Source organism: Hoplias malabaricus, chromosome Y (assembly GCF_029633855.1).
Source record: "Hoplias malabaricus isolate fHopMal1 chromosome Y, fHopMal1.hap1, whole genome shotgun sequence".
Classification (NCBI taxonomy): Eukaryota; Metazoa; Chordata; class Actinopteri; order Characiformes; family Erythrinidae; genus Hoplias; species Hoplias malabaricus.
The window spans coordinates 68,777,022-68,794,255 of NC_089820.1; the positions used below are offsets into that span (position 1 = coordinate 68,777,022).

Consider the following 17,234-nt stretch of genomic DNA (forward strand, 5'->3'; position numbering starts at 1 on the left):
GAGCAGGACTTGAACCCACATTTTTTAGGAGCTGTGTGACAGCGACACGACCTGCTATTCCACCGTTTGTTTGTTTGTTTTTGCGGGGATGGGGTGTCTTTAAAATGGTGGGGTTTTTAAATAAATAGTTTTAAGTAATTACAATGTGAAAATAGACTATTTAAATAAAGAGTTTATTTTGACTTATAAACAGTGGTTTAGTGAGTGGTTGCAAAACAAAAAAATGAGGTCATGGCATGTAAAATTATTTTAAGCTTGTCGACATATGTGATATTTCAGTTACTGAGGTTGTTGTATCTGGACCATGCTGATGTCATCCTTTCAAAATAAATGAAGGAATGACTTAATAAGGCATGGAAAACTTTATTTATTTGTAATTTGTAATTACGCATATTACAGAGTCGTTATCATGCACTGATAGTCGTCCCCACACCTACATTTATTTTGAATGAATGTTTTAAACAGCGAGTATTATTAGCATGTTATTACTTATCTGACATTATGTAACCTACTGTTTAAGCTTATTTATCAAGTGAAATGATCTGAAGAGAGTGTGTGAGTGTGTGTCACCCGTTCCCACCTAGGCTCCAGAGCCACCACGTGCCTAAGTTGGATAAACGCTTACAATGAATAATTGAATGAATGATCTGAACGTACTAGAGGTAGAGAAATCATAATGATCTGCCAACATAGTTAGAAAAGTATGTCTAGAAGTAAAAAACGATGAGAAAAACCCTAAATATTCAAATAATATTCTCATTTCAATATCAATACACTCTGTAAATGAATATCTGGTAGATGTGTTGGACTAGATTTAAGAGTGTTTTACTCACTGAGACATGGTTAAGAGGAAGCTCTTAATGCATGAGGCTTGTTTAGTTTGATCGAAACCTGTGCCCGCAGTTTCCTTCCTTTTTGTGGCTATAAACCATCTGCTGGCTTCCTGAATGAAGATGTACTTCTTGATGAAGGTGTGAAGCAAGTTGTTTTCTCATTACAAAGAGCCACAACATGACAGCAAGGCGTGACTCTGATGAATTACTTACGTTGATTTGACTCCTCTTATCTACAGATCACTAAGTCCGTGTCCAGAGGTTTGTAGACACCTTTCCCCCCAGCATTTCATCTAAAGGGAAGTGTATTAACTGGTGGTTTGTCCCCCTTTAAAGCAGTATATAGTCTCTACTGCTCCGAGAATGCTTCAGAAAAGATGAAACATTCTGTGAAGTATTTGATGGCATACAGCCACTTCAGCAATGATCAGGTAGTGATTTTGGATGATTATTTCTGAAATGCAAAATGTCCAGTTGTGACCGTGTGTAGCTGCTCATTTAATTGGTAATGCTTTTTTTTACAGAAACTATGCACACTGTGTACGCATGTGACCTTAAAAACCACAGCTATTACTCATTATTCACTCAAGCAGTGTTTATAGTTATTAGTATGTGGTAAGTAGATAATGTCTAAAACACTGTACAGTAACAGACACTCATTGACCTTTATCAGACGGACAGACATTTCTTTGGCTTGTGCGTTCCTGAGTACAGAAACATCTCAGTGCTGATAAAACAACAACAGCAACAACAACTACAAGGATCTGCTTGTTCTTAAACCCCCGGTTCAAATCAATTTTTAAATAAACACAGACAGCTCGTTTAAGTGTTAAATATCAAATAAAAGATATAAAGCACTCAGTAGAAGTGCGTACAGAAACTTTCATCACATGCTCTGACATCACACCACTTTGATTCATCGCTGAGAACCCGGTGCATGTCTCGGCTTGAAGAGTTTAGTCACTTTAAAGTAACGGTTCTCTGTTTTCAAACTAAGCTCTTTGTACAGAATCTGTAGTTTGTAGCTGATTCCTGGAGAGCAGGATTTTAAAATGATTTCCTGAACGTAAAAGACCAAAAAATAAATAAATAAATAAAAAGCCCACAGACTCTGAAAACAATTATAATGAAACGAATGGGCTGTTGCTTCAGCTTTATCATTAAAGGAGACGTGAAAGAAATGACTCGTTCAGTTCGTGTACACATTTATTTGGGGATCTGGAGCTTACCAAATCACACACAAGACCAACCAGTCAGTTCTGTGGGCTGCCTGTGTCAGAAAACATGGGGTTAAATGAAACGCCCTGAGCTTATGTGAGAGCAAAGATGAGGTTTAGAGACGTAAAACAGACACAGCAAGTTAAGAACAAATAGTGTACGAAGCGAAATGTGAAAGAAGAAGGAAGAACTGGGTAAAATTAGTTAAAACCAGAGCTTCTCCTCGCTCTTCACTCCCGGGATCTCGTGCTGAACTGAGCTGTGGCTCGTTCTCATTTAAAGGAACAGTCGCCGAATCCGGCCGTTCTGAAAAGGCTGATTATACAGGGGGAGAACCCTGCTGTTTTGTTTGATCCTTGTAGTATTTTGAGCAAAGCATGTCACAGATGTTTTATTAAGACGTTGAGCTGTGTTAAACTGTAGAAATGTGTTAGAATGTGTGTCCTGTAAAGGTTTAATGTGAATTGATGTTGACCATATCATACACGGACTGTTAAGATACTAATCATTAGTAATCATCATTAATCCGATTATTAGTATTTCTCTGGTTATGTGTGTGTGATATATATCTTCTAAACATTTTAAGGATGCATGTTAAACTCAGTATATAGACGTTTGGACCTTATGGAACCAGGAGTGACCAAGATTTCAGGAGAAAAAATGTTATATTGGTTTAGATGGGTGGCAAAGGGGTTGTTTAAAAGTCTGTTGGCTGTATTTCCATGTCTTTATCATTGGAAATGTAACTTAAATGAAAAGCTGATTCAAAAAAGCAAAAACAAAAAAAGGAGAAGGTAATCCTAGTGTTCCATGCCCTGGTCTCTAGTCCAGTCTCTAGTCCAGTGTGTACTCCATCTGAAGCGGGGTTTTCTCCGAGGTGTAGTCCCTGTCTGGAGACTCCACGTATCTTTGCAGTGTGCTGTAGCACTGGTCGCTGTGGCTGTAAGTGTAAATGGAGGAGATCTCTTCCCATGCGGTGTGATTGGGGAATGGAAAGGCCTCCGGGTCCTGATTGTTAAAGAAGGCCTTCATGTTCCTCTCGGCCAGTCGGGTGGCGTAATCATCGGCGAAACTGTCGAACTTCTCTTTCTCCTTCTGCATGTACACCTTCCAGAAGGTCAGCTGCAGGTAGCTCACCTGAGAGCGACAGTTCTTGTAGCATGTCCCGATCAGGCCGGCCAGAACCGCACTTATAATGAGAACCCAGCCCAGGATCTGGACACAAATACATACATATTTACTGTAGATTTATTAGGTTTTATTATTTTAGAAAATCACATTGAGCTTGTTTATGTACTATATTACTAATCCAGACATTTAGAGCCTTATGTGTGGACCTTAATTATTCATTAATTCACTCATTGTCTATAACGCTTAACCACGGAGGAAACACACACAGACACAGGGAGAAAACACCACACTCCTCACAGACAGACACTCAGAGGAAACCCACACAGACACAGGGAGAACACACCACACTCCTCACAGACAGTCACCCGGAGGAAACCCACGCAGACACAGGGAGAACACACCACACTCCTCACAGACAGTCACCCGGAGGAAACCCACGCAGACACAGGGAGAACACACCACACTCCTCACAGACAGTCACCCGGAGGAAACCCACGCAGACACAGGGAGAACACACCACACTCCTCACAGACAGTCACCCGGAGGAAACCCACGCAGACACAGGGAGAACACACCACACTCCTCACAGACAGTCACCCGGAGGAAACCCACGCAGACACAGGGAGAACACACCACACTCCTCACAGACAGTCACCCGGAGGAAACCCACGCAGACACAGGGAGAACACACCACACTCCTCACAGACAGTCACCTGGAGGAAACCCACGCAGACACAGGGAGAACACACCACACTCCTCACAGACTGTCACCCGGAGGAAACCCACGCAGACACAGAGAGAACACACAACACTCCTCACAGACTGTCACCCGGAGGAAACCCATGCAGACACAGAGAGAACACACCACACTCCTCACAGACAGTCACCCGGAGGAAACCCACACAGACACAGGGAGAACACACCACACTCCTCACAGACAGTCACCCGGAGGAAACCCACGAAGACACAGGGAGAACACACCACACCCCTTACAGACAGTCACCCGGAGGAAACCCACGCAGACACAGGGAGAAGACACCACACTCCTCACAGACAGTCACTCGGAGGAAACCCACGCAGACACAGGGAGAACACACCACACTCCTCACAGACAGTCACCCAGAGGAAACCCATGCACACACAGGGAGAACACACCACACCCACAACCTCCAGAACCCTGGAGCTGTGACAGAGACACTACCTGCTGCTCCACTGTGCCACCAGTATTTTTAATTAATTAAAAGAATTTTTTTGTTTGAATTTGATGAGTAAGATTAAAAAAAAAACTATAAATAAAAAAATGTACTTTTCAACGAACATGCATTTAAACAAAGACATTTTAGTGCCATTATTAAATAGAATTCAAGACTTTAAGAATAGCATCATGATATTTTGAGATTAATGTAGTTACATTTTGAGCATTAAGACTCCACTGGGTCAGAAAGTGTGAAATCTTTAGAGCTACAGGTTTTTCTGGTAAAAGCTCAACAGGAAATCAGGGTTTCCTCTGTATTAGTGATTATCTGTCCACACTCTATCGTAAAACGCAATGTAGACGTGTCAGCGGAACAAGAGTCTGTCTGGATCTCTTTTACCCACATGCACCAGCTGTGTACAAACACAGACCTTCTCCAGCGCAAACAGACGGGAGAGCGGCAAACAGTGAGGAACCATTCTCTGAATTTTATGAAAAGTGTGTTGGGTTAAAATATAAACATTGTCTTTAAGGTTCTTGTAACTGAATAGAATTCCCTTGAGCAGCTGTACATGAGCCTAAAATCACAATGTCCAGTGCCAATCATGATATAGAGGGGAATGGTAACTTTAAAAAAGACAGAAAATACATTACAAAAAAATTTGTTTTGTTTTGGTTGTTTTTTTCTCCTCAGTCATTCATCATTTTCAGTTTCACCCGTCATCTCCGCCAGTCACACACAGCGCCACCAGCCTCAGGAGGGCGTCTAAATGCCCAGACCTGTCACATCAGCTGACAGACCCCTGTGCTGGCTAGCACCACAAACAGAGAGATGATTGGAGAGAGGGCCATGCCCATCCAGAGAAGTAGGCAAATTTGACGTTGGATTGTTTATGTTTTTTGTCCCAACCGTGACATTTCCTTCTTCCGTGTATGTATGAGTGTGTGTGTGTGTATGTGTGTGTGTGTGTGTGTGTGCTACTCACCTGAGACTGAGCCCTGAGCATCAGCAGAAGGTCAATAGTCTCAGCCACAGGTAAGTTGGATGTTTTGCACGGCACTTTGGCAAGTTCCGTTCTACACGAGCCGGTCCTGTTCTTGCAGAAGAGATTGATGATAAACGGATCTTCCAGTCCACTGACCGCACACTCATAAAAGGTCCCGTTTAGAAGAGCCACGCTCAGCCACATGATCGGAGCCACCAAAGCTCCAACCACAACCTTAAGGAGGATGGAGGCACAGCCAATACAGTTTCCCCTGGGGCAGAGCTTCGTAGGGTTTAGACAGCAGCCGGTACAGAGGCGCCACAAGGCTGTGCTGAGAAACAAACCCACGGTCAACAACACCACAGCAGGCCCCAACATGTACAAGAGGCCATAGGAGAAATTCTGGTCTGGGTTACACGGACACTGGAAGGAAAAGAGGGAAAAAATCCTTTCGCTGCCTATAGTGGCAATGGCCATGACTCCATACCCAATGGTGGTCTTCTGATTGGTCAGAAAACGCACTACAGTGCTGAAGGAATCCATCGTAGGCTTTAAAGGTGCCAAGAACATCCAAACTGCTCAAAAACTCTCAGATGAAGAAACTGCCCGCGGCTCTCTGTTTATTTTCTAATGCAATCTCTCAGTTCACACTTCTTCAGGCCGGAACCTTGCAGAAACTCTAATTTTCCTCAACTTCTTCTTTGTTTACTTCATTCTCTACAGTCTCCTCTCCACTTTTTGTCTCCGCAGAAATCCCTCTCTCTCTCACTTTTGACTTCCAGCTAACTCCACCCTTTCTTTGTCCGTCCTGCCTCCTCCCCCCGTGCCACAGACTGGCTCATCTGGTTTCAGCTTAGACACTTCCTGCCAGAGCAGATGTGAAATAAATACCACAAAGCCCTGCACAGGGTGGTAACACACACTTCTGTAATGTGTGGCAAATGAGAGTGTTCACCCTTTAACTACTTCTTAAGAGTCAAACTGTCACTGTCACTGTCACTGTTCTAAATGCCATTGTGATGCATTGCCTTTGTTTTGTGTTGTCATATGAACAGTTGTGGGTGTGGTTTATTTAGTTCTGAAGTACTGAATCATGTTGCTGACCTAATAATCAGACCTAGTGTAACCAGATTTGAATATCCCAGCTGCTGTTTACACTGTGCCTTAAAAATGAGCCTGAATTACTCAGAATAAAGCCTTCTTACAGTGCAGGAGAACTTCAGCTGATACTTGGCTTTGGGTGTGGTGACCTTAGGATCATCAGCTGCTCCAGAGTGTCACATAATATCTCATCCTTTCGGCTAAAGGTAATACACACAGTACTGTCTCGTGTCCACGAAGCACACACCTTAAAATCAGTCATTAGGTGTCTGTTAGAGGTGGGCGATATGGCCCTAAAATAGTATCACAATATTTCACTGTGTATCGATAACGATATTCTTGGTATTATGAAAAAACACTGAATAAATATTGTTAATTAAAAATAAATAAATAATAATAATTATATAGCAACGTTTATTTTAGTATAAAAACAAAAAAACCGTAAACATTTGTTTATTTTGTAAATTAACAATAACTTACTAAGATTCAGATTTTTGTATAAAACAAATTGTCTAGTAAATTTGGAGCATTTCTATTGGTCCGTTCGTCATGACATTTTCACACAGTGTGAAAGGGAGCTGCTGGGTTCAAATGAAACACAATTAAAGCTTCACAGTAAATAACGAAATAATTGCAAAATAGATGCTATGCTAAGTCCGTGTGATCTGTCTCACATTGGCTGTTGAGTTCTGCTCTGCATTTTTGACTTTGATCGTACTCAACCGGGTGCTTGTGAAACAGATTGGCTGTGTTTCCCTGGTTAGTTCTTGCGTATTTTACATATTGCTGTACATCTGCTATTTCTTTTAAACCAAACCACCTCCACATGACTGAAGTCGCTCTCTCCGTTTTGGAACAAACTCCTCCACCACAGAGCCACTTTCCGCCTCACCTTGTTGTACCTAAGGTATGCCATTTTATTTGTAACTGCATGACGTCATCATATAAAAATGTCTGAATATTACTATTATAAGGATAACACGCAACAGCACTAACACTGCAACAGGGCACAGCACTAATGTCTACAAACGTTTGGACCCATGCTGCCTTTTTCACTGTGATTCAATCACTGTCCATTAGGGCTGGACATTAACACTGAAAACCTTTATTGACTTTGTATTGATCTCTGAGCTTCTCTACAGCTTCAGTGGTTGTAGTCTTCACAGTTAACATCATCACTGCTTTATAAACTCCACAAAATCAGCCCGGCAGTGCTATCGGCCTTTTCTCTCTATCCACACAGCTGTGAGGAATTGATTCTTTATAAGTATGTGGACCCAACGTGGAGCCAGAAATGAAGGATATTAATCAGGAATTTGCTCCTCTTTGCGGCACCAAGAGCTGCTTCTATTTTTTTTTTTTTTTTGTATTTTTTTCATAGTTCACTGACAAGTCTCATACTGTAAATGCTGAAGTATTAAAGCTGGAATCTTTTTTCCAACGTTGCTGGGAGTGTCTCTTTTATTTGAGCCATGCAGTGTTCATATTTACTGTGAGGAGATTGTGCTTCAGGTGTTGAAACAGACTGCTGGGATTAACTTTGGATACTGAAACTGTTTGGTCAGTGTTTACATTTCAGCTTCATCTTCACTGAAGTCAAAACATGTTCAAATCACAGACAGCGTTTTTTTTTTTTTTTTTTTTTTTTTTTGTAGCGTGAGCTGCTCAAATCACTCGGTCAGCCTCTGTGTTTAGGTTCTCCTTCATGTCGCTTCCATGTGTCAGAGTCACGTGACTACAGCACGGTAGTGTGGTTTTAAAGCTACAGTACATCTCTTTACTTTCTATTCATTACCCAATCCTAGTATATACCCCTCTAGTTGACTCATAGCATTTGACATGTTGTCCATAGACTCATGAGTGACTGCTCTACTGTGACGTCAGTGATATTGTTTTTCAGTGGAGATTTTACAAAACTGCATGTGCACAGTTGAACACCCTCCATCAAAAGTTACATAGTGCAGTTTCAGCAGTGCTGAACCTGGATTAGCAACGACAGAAGCCCTGTTATCCTTATTATAGGTAAATGGAGCATCATAATGATTTTGAAGCTGTCATTTTAAGATAAAGTACTACCTAGTGTTGTTTAAATGGGTCCAGATAAGGCTCTGCTGTATAATACAGTCACACAACCAGCCAATCACGGCAAGGGAGGACGGGGCTCGCCGCAAAACGGGTGCGTTTTGAAATCACATGACGCAGTTGCGCGCACATGACCCGGGGAGGCGGAGTCTGGACGGTTGGATGCAAGGATAGATAGATAGATGGATGGATGGATGGAGAGACAGAGGGAGGGACCGATGGATGGATGTGTGTGACCGCAGTATCATTAGTCACAGTGGACCGTGCTCGTGGATCTGCACGCGCTCTGTGGTTCCGCCCTGAACCGTGCGTCTGCAGCCGAAAACAGCGCTGGAGGCAAAGGTAACTGAACGTCTTGTACTTTTACGGTTTCTGCTCCTAACCCTCCGTACACAACCCCTCGGGGCATAATTAGAGCAACAGTGCGCGAGGGCTAAAGGCACGCGCTGTTTAACCCACACAAGAACGCGGAATGATTTGCTACGAATCAAAATGGTGGGAGTGATTGGTACGTACGTGCGTGCGCTTGTGTGTGTGTGTGTGTGTTTGCAGGGTCCACACGAACTTGCACATTCATGCTTTCATGTTTCTAAACCCGAACGGACGTCCTGGTTGCCCTGTTGCTAGGAGACCCCTCTACCAGCCGAGATGGCACGAACGTGGGCGATGCACCCTCGTGAAAAATGAACGAATGAATGCACTGTATGAAAGAATGAATGTGGTTTGTATTCATTGGTCAGACAAATGTCAGTGTTGCAGTCATCCTGCGTATTTTCTAATGTACCGTAGTACCATTTTATTCAACAATGATCAGCCAAGCTTGATTTAGTTGTAATAGAAGTGTAATAAAACATATATAAATTAGATGTCAACAACGGTATATATGTGAATAGTAATAACAATCTAAATGACTACAGTATGTGTCAGGCCCTGAACTGTCTCTGTGTGACACACCTGATGTGTAACCTGACCCAACCCCCTCAATATACACTATAGGTCCAAAAGTTTAAAGGCACGTCCAGTGTATTATAAATTAATCGTGGAAACCTTCTGTTGCTTTCACACACACAGTGTTTATAACATCTTTAGAAAGTCATGGAATGAAATGGGATGCTCTGGAGCAGCCGAACATGAGTCTACTGTAACTCTGCTGGGTTCCAAGCGTAATCTAGAGGTACCAATCCCCCAGCACTGAGCTGTGAAGCAGTGGAACTCTGTTCTCTGGAGCGATGAAGCTATGTACATTTTGGATGACTAAGCCCCCATTATCAGTACCTGACTACATGGATGTTTATGTGGCTGTATTCAGTCAGATCCTCACAGAAATGGTTCAGAATTGAGACTAAAGCCTTCCTAGAAAGATGCAAAGGTGTAATACACAAGGTAGATTACTGTAAATTTGACTTGCCTTTGATTTATTTGTAATTGTGTTGATTTCTTTTAGCGTCAATAGATTAATCTCTCTCTCTCTCTCTCTCTCTCTCTCTCTCTCTCTCTCAAATTCAAATTCAAATAGCTTTATTGGCATGAATTGTAAATAACAATTGTTGCCAAAGCAAATAACATTAAAGAATGAAATAAGAAAGAAAATAAATAAGTAATAACACAAAACAATAAAAACAAAACGACAACAAAAACTGATAAACATTTAGATACAGGACTCTAAGTGTGTCATTGGTTTAGTGCAGTGTGGGACTTTTCTCTCAGGGTGTGACAGCTGTGAACGTATTTAGCAGACAATCCGACACACTCTGGAATCTCTCCCAAATACACACTCAGCAGATCTTCATCGTTCATGTGAAGGGATGAGAGTCTTCACTGAGCGCAGGAACTCTGTCCTGAGGTGTGTGTATTTGGGACACGAAGAGAGAAAGTGCTGCTCTGTCTCTATCTCTCCTGAGCTGCAGTGAGGACAGAGCCGCTCCTCTCAGGGTTTCCAATGTGTCCTCTGGCGCCCGCTCTCTATCTTCAGGCTGTGGGCACTGAGTCTGTACAGTGTTAGAGTCTGTCTCTCTCTGGGGTGTTTAATGTTTAATTTGAGGTAGTTTGCGTGTGTTTATTCTCTGTTGACCTCTCTCTCTCTCTCTCTCTCTCTCTCTCTCTCTCTCTCTCTCTCTCTCTCTCTCTCTCTCTCTCTCTCTCTCTCTCTCCTCTCTCTCTCTCTCTCTCTCTCACTGTCTTTCTCTCTCTCACTGTCTTTCTCTCTCTCTCTCTCTCTCTCTCTCTCTCTCTCTATCTCTCTCTCTCTCTCTCTATCTATCTCTCTCTCTCTCTCTCTCTCTCACTGTCTTTCTCTCTCTCTCTCTCTCTCTCTCTCTCTCTCTCACTGTCTTTCTCTCTCTCTCTCTCTCTCTCTCTCACTGTCTTTCTCTCATCGCTCTCTTTCTCACTATATCTCTCTCTCATCCTCTCTCTCTCTCTCACTGTCTTTCTCTCATCTCTCTCTTTCTCACTATATCTCTCTCTCATCCTCTCTCTCTCTCTCACTGTCTTTCTCTCATCTCTCTCTTTCTCACTATAACTCTTTCTCATCCTCTCTCTCTCTCTCTCTCTCTCTCTCTCTCTCTCTCTCTCTCTCTCACTGTCTTTATCTAATCTCTCTCTCATCCTCCTCTCTCTCTCTCTCTCTCTCTCTGTGTGTGTCTTTATCTCATCTCTCTCTGACTATAACCCTTTCTCATCCTCCTCTCTCTCTCTCTCTCTCTCTCTCTCTCTCTCTCTGTCACTCACTCACTCACACACACAGTGTGTATGTTTCTGCGTGTGTGTTTGTGTGAAGGTCACTCTGTAATGAGATCAATATCTGCAGGGACATGGCATTGATGCTGAGGGTCAGGAGATGCCCGAGAACCAGCTGTTGATTGGTGTCGGGGTGAAACAGCACACACACACACACACACACACACATTGCTGGTTTTTAGTTGACAGACACAGCCTTCTCCAATTACAGAGTGGACGTTGTGTCTGAGTTGTTCCTAGATGAACAGACAACAGGCCTGACGTGATGGTGACATGTAACACGACTCCTCACATTCATCAAGGAAGATGCAGGAAGATTTGCATCTCGCCACCGGCCGCAGTAAAGCCTTAATATCTTTATAGAGTTATCTGTGTATCACAAGGGTTGTGTTTTGTTGAGGGGGGCGCCTTAAAACTGTCCTTTACTTCTCTACAGAAATGGAGGGGGAAAGATTTGGTTAAAGTTAAGCTATTTTACTTCTTATTTTTATGTTTTTACACAGAATAAATCAGGAGTCTCTACCCTCTGTGCTCCGGTAACTGTCTCTAAGACTTTACTTTAGATGGTGGAATCTTACTTGAAGGAACTGAGGGTCATATCAACATTAGTGAGTTCATGTTCTAGAGTTTGGAAGATTAATTCACCACTTAAACCCATCCCAAAGGTTTTGGATGGAGATCCATCACTTCAAAGAACACAGCTCCACTTCAAAGCCCAAGCATCCTATTTCATTTCCTGTAGGTATTAGACACACTGGGTTTGGGCGGTCAAAAAGGTTCTACTTAAAGCAGATGCATTAAATTGGTAATGTCTACAAGCATCGATCATAATGATAAATAAAGGCTGATATCAATAATAGAAAGCGAGCTGAGAACTCTTATCCTACGCCACTTCTTTCTTTGTGTCCCTGTAGAGTTCTGCACATGCTCAGTGCGGCGAAGTTGAGTCTCAGGAGACTGGAGCTCGTCTTCTGTCCTTCAGGAACATGCCCTCTGAGCCCCCTCCAAGGTACAAACATCTCTGCAAACACCTGCACATGCACCGATGCTTTTAAAATGGATTAATGCCTAGTTCTGGTTTAAATGAAAAAAATATTTCATATAATTTATGTTTTGATTGTTTATTCTGGGTGAGGTGTTTGGTAAATAGTGTGAGCAGTGGACAGCAGTGTGTGTGTGTGTGTGTGTGTGTGTATGAGAGAGAGAGATATGGTCAGAGAGACTTTGATGTATTTTAACTCTTCAGTGTTTGGAGCTGAGCACTGAGTGATGATTAATTTGCAGAAATCTGGATCCCTGCTGCGTCTGCTGCAGTAATGTTGTGAACAAACACATGGCAACACCAAATATGTTACAAAAAGAGTGTAAAGTGGATCTAAACTGCTTTGCGGTTTCAAAACGTGGGTTTTGCACAGGACATGTCACACACTCTTCTCAGATACGTGGGCCGGACTGACTGCTCAGTTGAAAGCACAATGCTCATTGAGCCATTTCTCACATCACTAATTACAACTCGCTCTGCCAGTTCCATAAGAACCCCACACAGCCGCGCAGTATTATTGTACTCCATGGTATTTTTGGAAGCATAAAGCTGCTGAGCATAATGGGCAAAGGTAGGCTATTACCACGTCCAAAACTAAAATGGTGTCTTCAAAATGGTTCTGGACAGAGAAAAAGAAAATGGACACTGAAAACCACTCACATGTTCATGTGTCTAGCATTTAACACCTCTGGACCAAACAAAGGCAGGTCGAAAAGTTAGGAAAAAGACTAACAAAGGCATAGAACTGCATGAGGACCTCCAGAGACAAACAAAACAACAAACAAGTTATTCTGGGTAGAATGAGTGGGCGGAGCCAGAGTTTTAATGTGGTTTTCCAATTAAAGGAACACTAGGTAGTATTTTTACCTTAAAAGAACAGCTTCAAAATAGTTGTCATGCTTCACGGACCTGCAGTAGGAAGAACAGAAGTCTCTGTCATTACTGCTCTGGACTCAGCACTGCAGAAACAGCACTATGTAACTTTGGAAGGAGGGTAGGAACCCCCCCCACTCTCCTTCCCCTTGATTTCAGAAGAGTGCTGTAAAGTGAATAACACTCTTACTTAGTGTCCCTTTAAAAAATGCATAATAACATATATATAATGTTTTATTCGCTCTGAATTTTGTGCATTGTAACTGAGCTCAAAGTGTGTAAGCCATTATTATGTTTTATATATTTAATGTAATTGCTTATAATGTTCCAAATTTACAATTGCTTTGTCGCTTACTGTTCAGTGCTTTGTAGTTTTTTTATTCACCTCTGTGTTTATGTGTGTGTCAGCCCCCAGGCCATGCTGACAGGGCAGAGACTGTGCCAGTCTAAATCTCACCAGAGCTCAGTGTTGGCGGCACTGAACCAGCAGCGTGTGGATGGTCAGCTTTGTGATGTGACGCTGGTGGCTGGGGAGCAGAAGTTCCACGCCCACAGAGCCGTACTGGCCGCCTGCAGTGACTACTTCAGGGTCAGACACAGATTTCCCACCTAATACTCCACTGTTATTTAGTATTTCTGTACTCTGTCAGGCTCATAGTCAACCAGGGAGCAGGTACGATTTGGGGGGTGGTGGTGTGTTAGTGTGTGCTGTGCTGGAACAAGTGGATCAGACACAGCAGTGCTGCTGAAGTTCTTTAAAAATCTAGAGAATGACTAACACGCCCTGGAGAATCAGATGAGTTACTGTCTCTAACTTCACGCCTACAAGGCAGGAGTAGACAGTGAATGGGCACAGTGCTTAAAACTCTAAAAGCCCTGCTGTGTCTGATCCATTCTTACCAGAGTAACACAGCACCACCACGTCAGTGTCACTGCAGCGCCACCCAAATCATACCTACACTGTGGGGGTACTTTGGGGGTCCTGACCATTGAAGAACGAGGTGAAAAGGGTCTAACAAAGTATGCAGAGCAACAGGGGCACTATGCGGCTCCTGTGTGTTCTATAGAGCTGACAAAATTCTATTCTATTTGGGAGCCACTGCAATTGATGTTGGAACAAAACTATGAAATTTTATTGCATTCTGCCACATAAAGATTTGAGAGGCCTGGTTAGTTATGGATCATAAACACCTCTCTAACTCCTCCCAAAGGTATTAGATAGAACTCTTTCACGCCAGAAAACACAGTCCGACTGTTTCACAGCCCAGCGCCTGGGGGATTTAGTCTTTCCCACACTTTCCATTAGGGATGGGGACCTTAGGCTCATTACTTAGAGCATTGTTTATTACCTGCTTTAGCCTCGTAGCTTCATTCCAGGACTAAAGTAGTGTCAGGCATCAAGCGTGTTTGGGTGATCTAATTGTATCTGGGAGTGTTGTTGGGTGTCTGCCAAAGTTTAGTGGTTGTGCATGTGTTTGTGTGTGTGTGTGGTGTGTGTGTGAGAGATCCACTCAGTGGTGTTCTAGACTGTGGATCAATGTCTATGTGATACCCCACTGCGTGACACTAATCAATGCCTTTGATCATCAGACCCCTGCTGGAAAACAGCAGGAATAGCATGGCCTCTCCACTACTTGTGTGTGTGTGTGTGTGTGTGTGTGTGTGTGTGTGTGTGTGTGTGTGTGTAAAACAGAGATAATCTTCTGGACCAACAAAATGGCTCTGGCATGTTTTATTTCTTTCTTAAACTGTAATGATGTAGACATTATTTGTATTTCAGAAGATATTTCTGAGGAGACTAGATATCTACTCTCCCCCTGTCCAGTACTCGCACTTTCACCCTCTTGTAACCCTTGCTTGCACGAGCCGGCTTAAGTACCACTTTAAAATGAGACTAGGTTATAAAGAGAGTGAAGCAGATGAGATCACTCTGCAGTGTGTATCAGGTGTTGGATTAAAACATGCACTAGACTTTGCTTACACAGTCCAGGACACACACACACACACACACATAGTGTGTAGTAGTAGGTAGTAGTAATATGTATTATTAGGCTTAAGTACCACTTTAAAATGAGGCTATGTTTATAGATGGTTTTAAATATGTTTATTACATGGTTATTACTTGGGTAAAGGTCATTAATAATCATTTTTAAAGGCAACAGTGACTTCTGTTTTGTCTAATACTGAAAGTGTCAGAACTTACTGAAAAAAGTTAAAGAATAATCTCAGACCTGTAAATGTGAATTTAGTCATTTAACAAATTTGACCACATTATCATCCGTGTCTAAAATGACGTTCTACTGGTGGTTAAATGGTTAAGTGTATTGCCAAATACGCGCTGGACGGGATTAATATTGATTGACCACATGAGGTCAGTATCAGACAAGATCTGAGGTTTAACTGTAGATGGATGTGGGTTCACTATTTGGCAAACAGCAGGTCACTGATGCCCTTTCTATCTGTGTGTAATAACTGATTATTAATTATTTGAATGTGTTTAAATAACCTAATTAATAACCATTAGTAAAGAGATTGCAAATATTTTTTAAACCTTTATAAGTGTAGCCTTATTCTAAAGTGGGACTTTCTTTATTAAAATGGTTGTGGTTCGACTCGTTGTTAAATGAGATGAATTTAGGGGAAAAGTCCCTGTTTAATTTTCCGTACTGATATAAAGGTGTATAAATGTCAGCGAGTTCAGGACAGTGTATGATCACGGAAATCCTGTAACTGTCTGCTCATAACAAACGACAAAATCGAAAACACTGGGCACAAGGCAGGAACACACCCTGGAGGAGGGACCTTTGCAGGGCGACAAACACTCACACATTCACTCACATTATTAAAACATCAAAGTGCACACTTCAAGGAAGGCCTTAGGGCCTCTGTTAAGGTGCACACAACTTGTCTCTGAAAACCATGAATTGAAATGGGATGCTCTAGAGCAGCTGCACATGGGCTTAATGGCTCCATGCTCAATGCCAGGTGTGGGCCAGAGGGGTCTAAATCACCCCCAGCATTGGGAAGTGTGTCCCTGAGTGATGGAGATTTATTCAATGCATTTGGGTTATTTGTGATTCAACATCAATACCTGACCATACTTATACTTGAATGCTCATTACAATCAGTGCTTCACAGAAATGTCCCATTATCTATTATAAAGCCTTTCCAGAAGAGTAGATGTTGTTATTGAAGTGAACAATAACACACTCCCTATTAATAACAAGATAAAATGTTGGATAAGCTGGTGTCCACAAACCAGTTGTAATTTGCATATATACATTTGCATGAAAGCATATTAATATATCGGTCTGTGTGTATCTCTCTGTGTGTATCTCTCTGTGTTTGTGTGTGTGTGTGTGTGTGTGTGTGTGTGTGTATGTGTGTTTTCAGGCCATGTTCAGTCTGTGTATGGCAGAGAGTGAAGCAGATGAGATCACACTGCAGGGTGTATCAGGTGTTGGATTAAAACATGCACTAGACTTTGCTTACACAGGCCAGGTAAGGGTACGCACACACACACACACACACACACACACACATGTAGTGTGTAGTAGTAGGTAGTAGTAATATGTAGTATTAGGAAAGGAAGATCCATTTATGAGTTTTACTATATAAACGATATAAAAGATATAAATTTTCCAGCTGCTTGAGCCATAAATTTATTCCAGTTAAAGCCCTATTCGGATGGGATTAGTTTCACGTGGGGAGCTGGGGTAATGTCAGAGGAGATAAGGTCATGGTGGATTCGCACTGGAAGCGAAACCTTAGTGAAAATAACATAGGAGATGGGAGTGGCCTCTCGATTCACGCATTACCATCACGCAGCGTGGATCAGACACAGCAGAGCGACTGGAGTTTTTACACTATCACTACTCTTCTGAGAACAGCCCAATAAGCAAAAACATCCAGCCCACAATAACCTCATCTTACTTTACATCTACAAGGTGGACTAAAGAGGTAGGAGTGGGTGTATAAAAAACTCCAGCAGCACTGCTGTGTCTGATCCACTCGCACCAGCACAACACACACTA

At 42.4% G+C, this 17,234-nt stretch overlaps 2 protein-coding genes across 2 annotated transcripts in view; one reads left to right on the plus strand and one right to left on the minus strand.

The window, feature by feature from the left end:
• Positions 1-1,412: 1,412 nt before the first annotated feature.
• Positions 1,413-6,154, minus strand: LOC136679246 (calcium homeostasis modulator protein 5-like). Its single transcript, XM_066657670.1, has 2 exons — positions 5,364-6,154; positions 1,413-3,266 (listed from the first exon to the last, which is right to left on the minus strand). The coding sequence occupies exons 1-2, from the start codon at positions 5,931-5,933 to the stop codon at positions 2,886-2,888; spliced, it is 951 nt and encodes a 316-aa protein (XP_066513767.1). The 5' UTR covers positions 5,934-6,154; the 3' UTR covers positions 1,413-2,885.
• Positions 6,155-8,752: 2,598 nt separating this feature from the next.
• The window catches only part of LOC136678344 (kelch-like protein 32), a 17,621-nt gene continuing 9,139 nt past the window's right edge, over positions 8,753-17,234 (plus strand). The window contains exons 1-4 of the mRNA XM_066656368.1: positions 8,753-8,888; positions 12,200-12,294; positions 13,609-13,789; positions 16,594-16,701. Coding sequence (XP_066512465.1) covers positions 12,272-12,294; positions 13,609-13,789; positions 16,594-16,701 — 312 coding nt within the window. The 5' untranslated portion in view covers positions 8,753-8,888; positions 12,200-12,271. The remainder of the gene's footprint in view (positions 8,889-12,199; positions 12,295-13,608; positions 13,790-16,593; positions 16,702-17,234) is intronic.